General features: G+C 40.3%; 1 protein-coding gene across 21 annotated transcripts in view; it reads right to left on the reverse strand.

Moving 5' to 3' along the window:
• Positions 1-13,353, reverse strand: part of col13a1 (collagen, type XIII, alpha 1) — a 111,326-nt gene that overhangs the window by 20,664 nt on the left and 77,309 nt on the right. For 16 of the 21 annotated variants that reach the window (XM_046400946.1, XM_046400953.1, XM_046400945.1 and 13 more), the window contains 11 exons: positions 12,678-12,722; positions 4,013-4,048; positions 3,881-3,934; positions 2,871-2,957; positions 1,876-1,893; positions 1,744-1,779; positions 1,582-1,638; positions 1,456-1,479; positions 1,282-1,335; positions 558-602; positions 273-407 (listed from right to left, as the gene is read on the reverse strand). In XM_046400946.1, the coding sequence (XP_046256902.1) occupies positions 273-407; positions 558-602; positions 1,282-1,335; positions 1,456-1,479; positions 1,582-1,638; positions 1,744-1,779; positions 1,876-1,893; positions 2,871-2,957; positions 3,881-3,934; positions 4,013-4,048; positions 12,678-12,722 (591 nt within the window). Of the gene's footprint in view, positions 1-272; positions 408-557; positions 603-1,281; positions 1,336-1,455; positions 1,480-1,581; positions 1,639-1,743; positions 1,780-1,875; positions 1,894-2,870; positions 2,958-3,880; positions 3,935-4,012; positions 4,049-8,501; positions 8,529-12,677; positions 12,723-13,353 lie in introns of all 21 variants that reach the window. The other 5 variants (XM_046400955.1, XM_046400962.1, XM_046400965.1 and 2 more) reach the window with 3 other exon arrangements.

Raw genomic sequence — 13,353 nt, forward strand, 5'->3', positions numbered from 1 at the left:
CTTGAAGTAACAATGGGCTGCATAGCCCTTTAATAGGGGAACACACTGGGATCTCTGCAACATTAAAAGTTAAACTTAATGTTATCTGTCATTCCTGGGGGCTCTTCCAAGCTAGAGAGTCTCTAATTAGATAATAAGAGGGCAGCTGGAAAAACCAAGGCCTTCCCTCTGGATAATGACAGATTTGGGACTTTGGCTAAGGTCAGGGAACCCCAGGCAGTGATGTGGTGTGGTGTGGTGTGGTGTGGTGTGTGCTTAACACTGTCACTCACAGGTGATCCAGATAGACCCATGTCTCCTTTGTCTCCCTTGGGTCCTGGGAAGCCCATGACACCACCCTCCCCCCTGGGACCTTCGGGACCTGCTGGGCCTGCAGGACCAGGCTCTCCAGGCTTCCCTCTGGGTCCCTGAAATGCATGAGATCTTATTTGTACCTGAAGAAAGCTATGTTAAGACAAAGATAGTGAATTTTTACAATAGACTCCCTCACAATGTGTATGAATATGATAATAAAACTGCCTAGCTTGTAATAAAGAGTATTAAAAATTAACTATTACCTTCTCTCCGTCTAGTCCTGGAGCACCAGGTAGACCCACTTCACCCTGTGGAACACACCATGGCTGGATTACCAACTGGGCAAGCAGAGACCTGCTTCAGGGCCCGAGACCCTCAGAGGTCTCCAGTTCACTGTATGTCAGTTAGTTTCTAGTGATGTGAGGAACTGCAAATTTGTTAGGGAACTCCTATAAGAATAACCATGAATTCAAAGGCTTCACAGATGCTAAATTCACGTCACAAAGTAATCTACAAGGAATATGTGCTTGTAAGTGTTTGACTGGCAAACACAACACCTTGCCAAGGTTCAGTTCTTTTGATAGAAGACCATGTGTTTTTCTGGAGTACCCTGTGCTGGCACCCCCACTGTGCTGCCTGACTGACCTCACTGAAATGAATGAGAGGGCAGCATTCTTTGGTCTGAGCGCAGGTAAATGCCATGTTTCCACCAGAGGCATTTCAGAAGCATTTTTCAGTCATCTGATTCATGCGACCATTACTGAGAACTAGTTTTACACACGTTACTTTTGTCATCCATTCATATGGTGCATAATTTACAATCTTATAATACATTTGCATTCAATCAAAAAAAAAAATATGAAAAAAACCTGGGCTCAGTTAATCATTGGAAATAGAAGCCCTTCAACCACTTTTTGCACCCACAAAATATCAACGCAAAACAACAAACTATATATTTATTTTCTAAATGTGTAAATTGTGACTCGCCTTTGTACCAGGGAGTCCAGGAGATCCTGGAGGTCCAGGTAATCCTGGGGGGCCCTGGGAGAAGAAGAGATCTCGTCATTTACTAGAATTTTAAAAAGCACTGTAGTTGTCACTGACATGACAAGATATGAGAGATGAGGAGATGTGGCAACGCTTGCTGTAGAAAATGCTTACCATCAGGGGTATGTTGCGAATATCCTACAAAGAAATATAACCAGTTTATTTTATTGCTTATTGTTTTCCTGTTTTTATTTATTTTATTCATAGTAAGAAAATGACAATATAATAGGAGTGACATACATTTTCATTGTTGTGGATTTCAGCCTTTCCCGGCTCCCCAGTTGGGCCTGGTGGACCCTGTAAGGTGAAAAAGACTTCATCATAAACATACTGATTATAAATTGGCCGTTTCTATATCAATATTTGCAACATGTTGTTATGAGTCCGCCAATCATGACTCACTCTTGGTCCTGCTGGGCCTTCAGGGCCTGCTTCCCCCTGTTGGTTAAATAGAGGTACAACACTCATTTTCCATAAACATTCCCAAATTGTTTTAAAATTAAAATGTTCTTTCAAAATGCTGTCATTTCTTACCTGGTCACCTTTGTCACCCTGTAAGGGGAAGAGCATACAGTGACTTCCATGAGGTTTTGTTTAAGTATTATAAGCTTGATTGAGGCATTATGCTGCATGTGTGCACAGGGCCCCGTTTCAGAAAACTGGTGTAGTGAAAACTCTGAGAAAGAGAGCTAACTTTTTCTTCAGTAAAAGACGTTTTGGCCACTGATCAGTGAAAAATTATTTGTCTTATGTTATGATTGATTGGTCACACTGGTGGGACATTCCTATTATATTTATCATGCCATACTTGAGATTATGTGAATACATCTAATTGAGGATGACTGTGGCACAGTTGAAAAGACATAAATTCCAAAACTGGACTACATGCAGTTTCTCTGCATATATGTAGTCTTAAATGTAGTTGGAGAGCATATCAGTGGCTTTGTTTAAATTTACACACACTGAAATATAAATGCTGTTGAGCAAGATTTTGAAATGCAAAAAAGATGCTTAAAAACTTACTGTCAGTTTGAACCTTAATCTTATATGTCCCATATTTTTATCTTCCATTGCTGTCACCTGCTGTATGAATGTAAGCACTTTATCATCCATTAGGAAAATTTAGGTCTGATGAATGAGTGGACTTCGGAAAACTAAATGCAATGGTGTTGACCTCCTAAGTTTCCTTCAGGGTCAATAAAGTATTTATCTATCTATTATTTATCAGACTCCTTTCTCTACCCCTGATTTTAAGATATATGTCAGGGTCCAGACTGGCACTCAGTCATATTTCTAGTTTAAGGTCCTGCTTTATTTATCCATTGTCACGGTGAGTCACTGTATCATAACTCCACTGGATTAGAGCTTTTTCTAATCAGATGTCTTGGAACCGAATACTCAGAGTTTCCCATGTCAGGGTTAGTTAACCCAGAGTTCATGATACCATTTTACAAAAGCTGGTCAAACCTGCTTCTTGAAACAGGCCACTGGGCTTTATACACTGATGAAATTTTATTAATATTATTTACCTTGGGTCCCATTAAACCTGGTAGTCCTGGTGAACCTGGTTCTCCTTTAATTCCCTGGGCTGCAATGCTCGGCTCTCCCTTCTCACCCTGCCATACACAGAGAACAAAGTCTTAGCTGCACAAGTTATTACTATTAGTGTTGCCAGTCAGATGTAATTTTGTGTTAGTATGGCTTTAATCATGTTTTTTTCTCACAGAAATCCTTATGGGACACTAAAAGTGGGTTCCTTCACAAAATTCCAATGAATGAACCTTTAACTCAGGTATTTACTGACATAAAATTTCCAGAGAAAACAACATTTCCTTACATCTTTGACATTGTAGATCTTAGTAAATAACAGCTCTTTAATATAAAGCCACTCAAACCCTCATATACCTGCATAATAAAATCAGTAATACAGTAATACAATAATTAGCAGGCATATTTTCAGGTAGTGCTCGAATGAAATGAAACAAAAAAGGGTTCATAATGCAGCAAGATTGTTACCCAAATGAAAGAAATCGAAATCAGCAGACAGCATTTGAGAGTGGTAGGTAATATTGATTAAGTAAGATAATAACTGGACTTGATTTAATATTACTTCAAATAGCATTTCTGTATGCTCTCACAAATCACGGCACATATAAAAATAGTTTCTGACAAGCCATCCTTCTTTGATTCAAAATGAATCAAAGAATGCATGTGTGAGTGTTGTTAGAAATGACAAATGATATGATAACGTTTGTTAGGTACAACAATAAAGGGTTAGCCAGCCTAACTCTGTTAAAGCTGGCTAATTATATCATCCATTATAAAGACCACAGCACTCCAACAAGCTCCAAATGAAGCACAACTAACAGCACAGAAAGTTAAAATAAAACACACTTAACCAGAGATTTGGCCGGTCAGAAACACAAAGCAATAATGTGATGAATTTCTGACTTCACAGATGTTCAGGTACTAAAGGAATAAGAATGAGTGACAGAATCACAACCAGACAGTTTGGATGCGCAATCCATTCCAGGCCTACCCTGTAGCCCCTCTTGCCAGGGATGCCAGGAGTACCAGGGATGCCTGCCTGGCCCTTTGCAGAGGAAGAAAGGTATTTATAACTGATTGGATATGTACTAAATGCCACACACCAATCAGAGAATGACTTTACCTTTAACCCAGGAGTGCCAGGGAAACCTGGTTCTCCCTACAATGGCCAAAAGGACATACAGGTAAAAGATAGTGGAAGAGAAGAAAACAGTTGATACACATTCTTTTTAATATGTTGAAAAATACAGACAGAAACATTTAGAAAGCAAATTTTCCTTCCTTCCTTCCCTGGGAGAGAGCCCCTGTATGAAGTTACAACTAATATTCCTTGATGGTAACCAAAGAATCCAAAGAGACACAAATAACTACAAAGAGAAAACAGAAGAGAATGCTTGTGCACACCCTAGACTGGTAAGCAGTTCATTACAGAGCTGACATACAGAGACAATCAAGCACAGTCACACTCATAACCACACTTAGAGGGCATATGAGCTAAAGCGGAAACAGAAAGGTGGAGATGGAAGGGACCATATGAGGACAGAGTGTCCTCTAGCCCATGAGCGTCCTCTAGCACATGAGCTTGTGGTCAGATGAAAGCATTGCTGCCTCATTTAACCTGCTACCCTCAGGAGGGCCTGGGTGGTGATGGCACTAAAAGCACAGAGGGGTCCATTAGAGACCCTCCCCAACAACCAACTGCCGCTAACAGGAAACAGCATTTCCCTTTGATCTATGACTGCTCCAATCAGCTTGTAGCATTCTTCTGGTCACTTTAAAAGTTTGTCCTCCATCCATCATCTATTTTAACATCTCTCCTTTTCTGTGACATCCAGTGAATGCGGGCCCACAAGGATTTACCTTTTTGCCATGTCTTCATTTATCAATATCTTAATCTCCATATTGAAGAGATGCAGCCAAGAGCTTTCCACTTCAGAGGAAAAGTACAAAGAGGGATGAGTTTGAACCAATCAGTTACTCTCACACATAAAAGAACCACGGAGAGGTTCTGCATTTGTCAGCCACTATATATGTTATAGAGATTAGGTATTTCACTGGAAATATTGATTGTAAAATTTATTATTACCAAACGGGCACTCTTTGGAAATTAAAGGTGACATCAAATTTCTTCCAAGCAAATGAGAACATATGTTTTAGTGAACAGTTTCTTTGCTATCAGTAGAGTACTTAGCCAATACCAACCGTTTCTATTAAATGTTAAGTACACATGGTGTAGTTATTTTAAGGGTCAGGTATAATGGGCAGATTCCTGTTAAAACAAGCCATGACAGGAGGCAAAAAGCTGTGTAGCAGCTGTGCAGCTTTGTGAGGTACAACATATGGTTGAGTTCAGCCAGTTATGAGATAAGACCTTAGATGTCACCGATACGGTCAGTTCATGATTAATACTTTTTGTCCTGCAAAGTTTCCAATCGATCTCCCACCATTCCAGTAACTTGCTGTTCCCTCCATGTCGTGTCCAGCAATTGTCATGAATGTGTTTCTACGTGTAACTTCCACACCCACTTGGACGCTTGCTCCAAATTCCCTAATCATCTTGTCCTGTTCTTGGCCAGATTGTCATTGATACTTGATGTCATTCTGGCCTCTTCTGCCTGTATCTGCTCCTGAAACAATGCTGTACAGGCCTTTGAAATTTGTATGCCTGTTGAGCCTGCTTATTGTAGCCAACCACAAGTCAGTTCATTTCCCATTCACTAAAGTGTTTTTACTCATTCTGCTCTGCCTCGGTGTCTGCATTTGGGTTCATTTTGGTCTTGTTTGTGTAACTAGATCTGCTTACTGCTCCAAAATCTTCTTCTCACAAATAGTCTGTATGTAGCTGGACAGGTATTTGGTTACGTATTTTGCTCATGATTTACTTTTACTTCTGTGTTTGTCATTCTCAATTTGTATTTTTTATTCTCATATTCAAAAGGGCGCATCATTTTGGGGTAATGAATTTGCTGAGTATTACATGGAAATTTGCCTGTTGCATTATGAGCTTTCCTGTGTATTAAGTTGATATGTTGGCTTGAGAGTGCTACTAGAAGAATGCTAATGGAGTGTCCCAAAGAGAAGTCTAACCATCAAGGAATAACCCTGTGGGGACTATGATATTTTGTGAAAATACTGGTATGGTATCATGATCTGGACCAAAGCAAGATAGATAAATTGAAATCTGTGTTCTGAGTAGTGCAGGAGATTCATATTGGTCAGTTATTATCTATTATTTTCTATAAATCACTTACAGTTAAAATGAACCTAGGGCAGTTTGCACTTCGTTTATGTTTTTCTTTTCTATTTGCTTATAGAGAGCCATAGCAAGAAATGCTGCATACAGACGTATGGCCACTGTGAAGAAAAATGAGGTGGGCAATTGGATAACTTAATTGCCGTCTTCCCCTGTGCTCATAATATGTCTACCAGCTGGGTAGCTCTTTTCACTCAGTAAAAAATTGTAGCTATTGGCACACACTCTTCTTTGTTATGAAATACTCTCTCTCTATTGTCATCTGTAGCTGCTCTAAGTTCCCACGGGGAAAGTAAAATCAAAGCTGCGTTCAAAGACAAAGCTTAGCGTGACACAGTGACAGATGGAACAAGGCACTGGGGTGGTAGTTGTGTGTCTGCTTCCTTTGTGAGTAGACGTGGGCCTGTTACTTGCTGAGAGCTTTGGAGATGAAGAGGTTGAGTCTAAAGAAGTCATCATTTGTGGTCGGCACCATGCAGATATTAATGGGTATTGTGCATACCACAAAACCTCCACCTGGCCCATGAGTTCACTCTGGCGCAAAGCACCAGCAGACAGCTCTCTGAGACTTTATATAGAGCTGATATACCCTGGGTTGATGGAAGCTTCAACTACTTAGCTGACTTATTAAATTAGGTTATCTAACAATGGAGGATCAGCCTGCAAAAGCACTTTCTCTCTAGTATTAAAAAATAAAAGCCTTTCCAGATCGTGGTTTCCTTTGAATACCACTGAAAATGCACGCTCCTTGAAGTTTTCCACTTTTTACTTCCTCTTTACCCCATCTGTCCATTTGTGAGCCTTAATGGAGAAAACACACACAGATACAAATGGCTGCAACTGCTACTGACATGACCATGGCCACTAATGATTTAGAGAAAAGAGTATGTTGATTCACTGTTGCTCAAGAAACTAAGTCTAGTTTCAGAACTCTGAGTCACTGCAAACAAATCCGAATTGTTCAGCCAGGCAATTAGTTCTGGTGATCATCGATGACCCATTCATTGTTAATTTTCACCTCTTTTCAAGTGCTTAGTGTTCATTTTTGCAGGGGAAAGCCTCTGAGATAGCACAACTGAACACTAAAACTGTGTTAAACAACATACTAATTATATTACCAAAGCATTACATTATAACTCCATGTTTTTATCACCAATTAAATTCATAACGGTAGGTCAATTGTTCAATGACAGAAAACAGTTCCTCAAATAAAATACAAACTTTTGAAGTGCCTTTCCAGTTCAGTCATCCAGGCCCTGGCTGCAACGTTCATATATGAATGACCTCGACATGCCGCATACACACAACTCCATGGTTGACTCACACTCTATCTTCTCTCCCTTCTCTCCTGGGAAACCCCTCTTTCCTTCATCTAACTAAAGAGAGGATGGAAACATCAGCTCAGAGAAGCAACGGGCCAGTAAAAGCAAACCCGCCCTTTCAGCCAGAGGAAAATCAAAGATGAGCAAAGTCACAGGGGAATGAGGGAGTGTTCTTTCTTGACAAGGACTCGACAGGAGGAGATCTAAAGTCTTAGAGTTGACACTGGAAGCCTTATATCATCTTGGTCCCTGGACTGACACAGGGAGTGGCTCTCTCCCATTCATACCGCTTACCCGTCAGGGTTGAGGGGGGCTGGAGCCTATCCCAGCTGACTACGGGCGAGACCCTGGACTGGTCGCCAGTCAATCGAACACACGAAGACAAACAACCACACACTCTCCCACTCACATGTAGAGTAGCCAATCAACCTAATGTGCATGTTTTTGGTATTGTGGGAGGAAGCCGGAGTACCCGGAGAAAACCCACGCAGGCACAGGGAGAACATGCAAACTCCACATAGAAGGGCCCAGACCGGGATTTGAACCTGGAACCCTCTTGCTATGAGGCAACTGGTGCTAACCACTGCATCACCCTGGGAATGGCTGTCTTGTCAAAAAAATTGAACTCTAGCCAGTGGAGAGGTGATTTCTCATTCAGCTCGAGCCAGTAAGGTTTAGTGTTAACCCCTTTGACTAACAAGTAGACCTAAATTTCCGGATACAGATTCACTTTCGGTGACCATGGTTTTGTTAAAGGCTCATTGTAGAGGAATGAAAATGGCCATTTACATAAATTTTTCTAGTTGTAGTGCTACCACCACCATCACCATTGAATTCCAAATTACAAACTACCGTTTTCTTTACAACCAGATCACACAATCCTCAAATCAGGGACTTTGCCCACATGTTTCACAGATTTTGGGGTCAGGATGTCAGCATTTCTAAAATCTTGGCTGTATACTTCCTATAACTCTTGGTAGTTGTGACACCTGCACAGCTGTGACACTTCAGAAAAAATACAGAAGGAAAAATCTCACCTTAACTCCCTGGTCTCCCTTAGCTCCCTGTGAAGCAAACCAGAAAAAAACGAAACCCCCTCTAAATATAAAAAGTAATAATAATGACAGCAGTGCACTAGATGGAGCACCAGATCCTCTGTAAGCATAGTATGTATGGCAAGTATGGCAAGTTTTACTTTGTTGGCTTTGCTAATGTTGTTTATTTACAGAACAGGAAAGGGCAAAACGTCCAGTTAAAGTGTTGCCAGCATGGTGTGGTTCCAATTTTTGATTCTTTAGTTTCTGCTCTGTACTGTCTTCGGTCTATTCCTAGGGGAATCAGTACAACAGGGTTTTCCAGTGGAAAAACCAATCTGCATGCTCATTCAAAAAGGACGATCTCATTGGAGAACTGAAGTAATGAATGGGTATGAAACCTTCATCAGTATCTTCATAATGTTAAAGATAGGAAGAGAAAAAAAGGGGGATGTGACAAGTTTTTTCACGAGCCGTGGCAGCTGGGCAGCTCCATCTTTCATGATATCTTTTACAAACTACACCACATGGTGGACACATCCTCAGGTCTGTCAAACTTAAGGTTAAGGTGTCTGGGAACTTCCTCCCCAGGTGACAAAACACACATACACACACACACATGCACACGCACTCACTCACACACACACACACACACACACAATGACAGCTGAAACAGCGTGTTCACAAATAACTAATTTTGGCAGATTAGTTTAATACAGTTGTATATATAGTTAAACCATGTACTGTACATGGTTTTATTTGATAGTTTATTGGCTCCAGAAAATGTATGGTGGGCCTTGAAAAAAATTTTTAACAATGGTCCCCTGTTGCCTGATGAGCTGCAGGCAAATGTGTGCTGCCTATGTAAGAACAGTGAGTCATATATTCTGGGCTGTAACCTACTGAGACTACTGAGGCTGGACCAAGAACCTTCCATCACAGGGAAATCTCAGGGCAGGCAAGTATGTTTGTACGTCTGAGCTGAGCCATTGGTGTAAAACTGATTGTACAGGAAAGACTGTTTACAGCAGACATTGAAGTGTCTGTGTCTATATGCCCCCTCTATATGCTGAGGAAGTTCTACTCTTTTAATGTAGAATCAGTTTTTGAACATTTTTCCTGATGTGGTGGTTTGGAAATCTTAGGACTAAGACAAAGCTATAAAGAATGGTGAACACCTGCTCCAAGATTACAGGGGTGTCCCAGGTCATTCTCTCTGCTCTGTACAGTACACTACTCAGAAAGATCACCTCCATCTTGGCTGACCTATCCTACCTCCACAAAGGTATAGGGTCCCAAGGCTAAGGAGCTCTTGTACTCAAGGTTGTTTTATTGCCCTGTCAAATTCTGTTTTTTTTTTACATGAACTACACAGCCCATCTTTTACGGTTGCACTTTATATATTCTGCTACTTGTACTACTGCACTTTGTAAATGCAATGTTTGCTATTACTTTTATGCAGTATCTTTGTGGTTGCCACATGTAGGGTATGTCTCTTGTTACTTGCTTGAAATAGTATTTTATTTGTTGTATCTTATGCTGCCCTCCAGTGACAACAAATATTTATTGAATTTAACTGAATTGGATTGAATCGAATTGGATGTCCAAGGCCTTACAGAAGGAATACACTGAAGAAATAGTTTGCGTTTCATCTAAGAAGTTACATAATGCCTGTTGAGCAACCTCTATAAAAAGCCAGATAACAGTGCTCGCAAAGCCCTTTCGTCTGTCCTCAAAGTGACCTTTAACTTAGTCACCTGATGTGCTCCAATAGCTTATGGCAGAGAAGAGAGACGGGACTCTGGGCCAATTTCAAGGGAAAATGAAGCAAGATGGAAGAATGGTTGAAGTTTATGAGGCAATAATGTGCACAGAGGCTCAGAGCAACAAGTTCGTCCAGTGTTCTCAGCTTTGAACAAGCTGCGGTATACACTTCATTGGAATATTGTGTTTTCAAATTTGCAGGTGCTATTTAGTATCAAAGCAAACTCTTAAATCTTTGTTTTATATTGACAATGCATAAAATAACTGTAATGTTAAAGGTGTCATTTTCATGAATACAAAACTACAGAGAATCATAACAAAGTCTGCAGAGGTGACATTAACACTCTGAGTGTGATCGTATTGTATTTAAATGGTTCCATCCCAACCACTTTATCATCTCTAAAATGGCACCTGTCAGATCAGAACAGCTCGATAACATTCTGAGTTTCCTCCCTCTCTTTGCATAGGGAATGCTTTGTGACTACGTGACATTGTATTCAAAATGCTTAGGTCACGAATGGGGCTACAGTTCTTATTTGGGCTTTTTAGTTTTCAGCTCAGTGTTCTGGCTTTCACAGCCCTCAGGTGCTTTTCATGCATTGATAAAACCACTGTGACCACAGCAGTCTGATGAACACAGTGGATACAACCAGCAGCTAAAGGGCCAGCTAGCTACCAGCTCAGCAGGAAAGTAAATTAAATTTAACAGTTGGCCAGTAACATAACTGTAAGCTAATGTTGCTCTGTGTCTGCTGGATGTGTCATGTGTAATTTAGCCCAAACCCCTTCAAATCAGTCAGGTAGATTCTTTCTTTCTTTTTATTAAATCCACTCTCGTGAGTAGAATTTGAGTTTAGCAGAATAGTTTCTATAACATATGACACTCACCAGCATCTCTGGCCTGTCCTCTTTTCAAGGTACCAACTTTTTTGTCTTGTTTGTCCACCCCTCATTTATTTTTACATCTCTCCTCCTGCCATCTAAAATGCCTGGATGAGTGTAGAGCATTTATTGTGTACATGTACGTGTGAGTATGTGTGTGTGTCCTCTATAGGAGGTCTGTTAAGCCATGGAAAGCTGGAGGACAAGCATGTGGTGAGTGGAGCGGGCATAGCTCACTTTGACCCCCACAGAGGTTCAAAGCCAAGATTAGATCTTTTAAGCAGCTATCAACACAGTGTGTGTGTGTGTGACTATTATACAATAAATACTTTCCACTGAATTAATGTCAAAACCATAAATCTGGCAGCAGATGTTACCTGCATCATTTTGTGAGGTCAGGGCATGTGTATTTTTTTATTATATCAGTTTTCAAGAGGTACCAACACTTTATTTAATAGCTTTTTAACCATTTAATATAAATAACAATATGTGGTGCTCGCTGGGATGAGGCAGATGACGACTAAAGAGGAGACACCGAGACGACGTGCAGTGATAGGTCGATTCTGGCATGAGCAGTAGCCCAACTGTTCACACCAGAAACGCATTTCTCCATGTAAGTCAGTTCTCTGCACTTTTTTAAACACACACTCATGAATATCTTAATGAATTTATAACATAAAACTTCATGTGTTCGAAGATTTTCTCCTGCCTGCAGCCTATGTGTGTCTACTTGTTTCCCTCCCTCTGTTTAGACACAAATAGAGATAGAGAGATAAAATTTGTAATAAATTTTAGGAATCTTGACAGATTCATTTGCTGCACTATTCTAAAATGGAATGGGTGCCATGAAAACTCATTTTAGAGTTAAGCTCAGGCTAGTATAAGGCTTCAGTAGACTAAGACAAATCAAGTGGCAGTCTTCCAAACGCATTACATTATTTTTAGTATGAAATACCCCCCTTGTGTTTCCATAGATAGAGCCTTCTGCTGAGTTGATGGTAGGTTTGTTTCCAGGGCAAAGCACTGACATAAAACCTGCACATGACTACAACAGCTGATGATTATATGCACTACATAGCTCAAATTATACTTCAGCATAGTTGCATGGATCCATGATATAGCATTTTTTTATCATTAGCCCATGTCTGCAAAGATGACTGAAAATTGCCACCGCAGACCACACAACAGTTTTTAATATGCTTACTGCACGTTTCAACTTCCACATGGGTTGAAAAAGCTTTGGTTGGATACATTTTTTGTATTGAACATGTACTATGAATTTTGCCCTGAGTGTAATCACATCAAGATAGAAGAAATAATCACAGAAATAATCAGTCACAATAGAGAAAAATATACCTTCATAGCCAGTATGGAGAAGAAGATTGATTATAGTGACCCATAAACATGAATGTTTAATTTAGATCATTTTAAGGTATCTGGCCATCCTGTAGACCTTCTATCATTAATTTATGATGAAACACACGGTATCAGAGAAAAAAAGGTATACAAAGCAGTTAGTGCAAACTGTAATACCTTGGGGCCTTCTGGACCTGAAGGACCAGCATCACCTCGATCACCCTGTGGAAAGACAGAGAAATGAATATTAACACTGATTCACAGAAAGCTGCCCTTCACTTCAAATTATGACACTGGAGGCAGCCCTCTACCATCATTCCTGAGCAGGAGTATAGAGAGTGAGAAAAGTCTGAGTCAGGGGGTAACTGTAGTGGCTGAAAGGGTCAAACACAGGACTTTCAGGGTGTGAGTTCTGTGTGTAACCAAATGTTAGACGCTTTCTTTTGAACATTGTGTATCTGTGACATTGTGTATCTTACATTCATAAATTATGCAACATATGATGTTATGTATGTTATTAATTTAAGTTATTGTCTTTATTTGAACCAAAAGCGGGATTGTGTTCCTGAACCAGACAGTTCAAAAGTCATATTACGTCATCATATGTTAAAGCAAGCTTGATTTATATAGTCGGCAGAATGTTGTATATTTATTAGTGCTAACACGACAGCAGAGCCCTGCACATGAAAAAGTGAAGCTAGAGGGTTAAGAAGAGCGTCATAGTTTGAAGCTTACGGCCACTGACTGAGCTGCTGTATTTGATGAATTCGAAGTGAGAATGTGTTTAAATTTGATTGACAGCAAACAGATTGTGACAGGACACAGAACAAGCAGCAAAGACAGCAAAATTCGC

This window comes from Scatophagus argus, chromosome 10 (assembly GCF_020382885.2).
Source record: "Scatophagus argus isolate fScaArg1 chromosome 10, fScaArg1.pri, whole genome shotgun sequence".
Taxonomy (NCBI): Eukaryota; Metazoa; Chordata; class Actinopteri; family Scatophagidae; genus Scatophagus; species Scatophagus argus.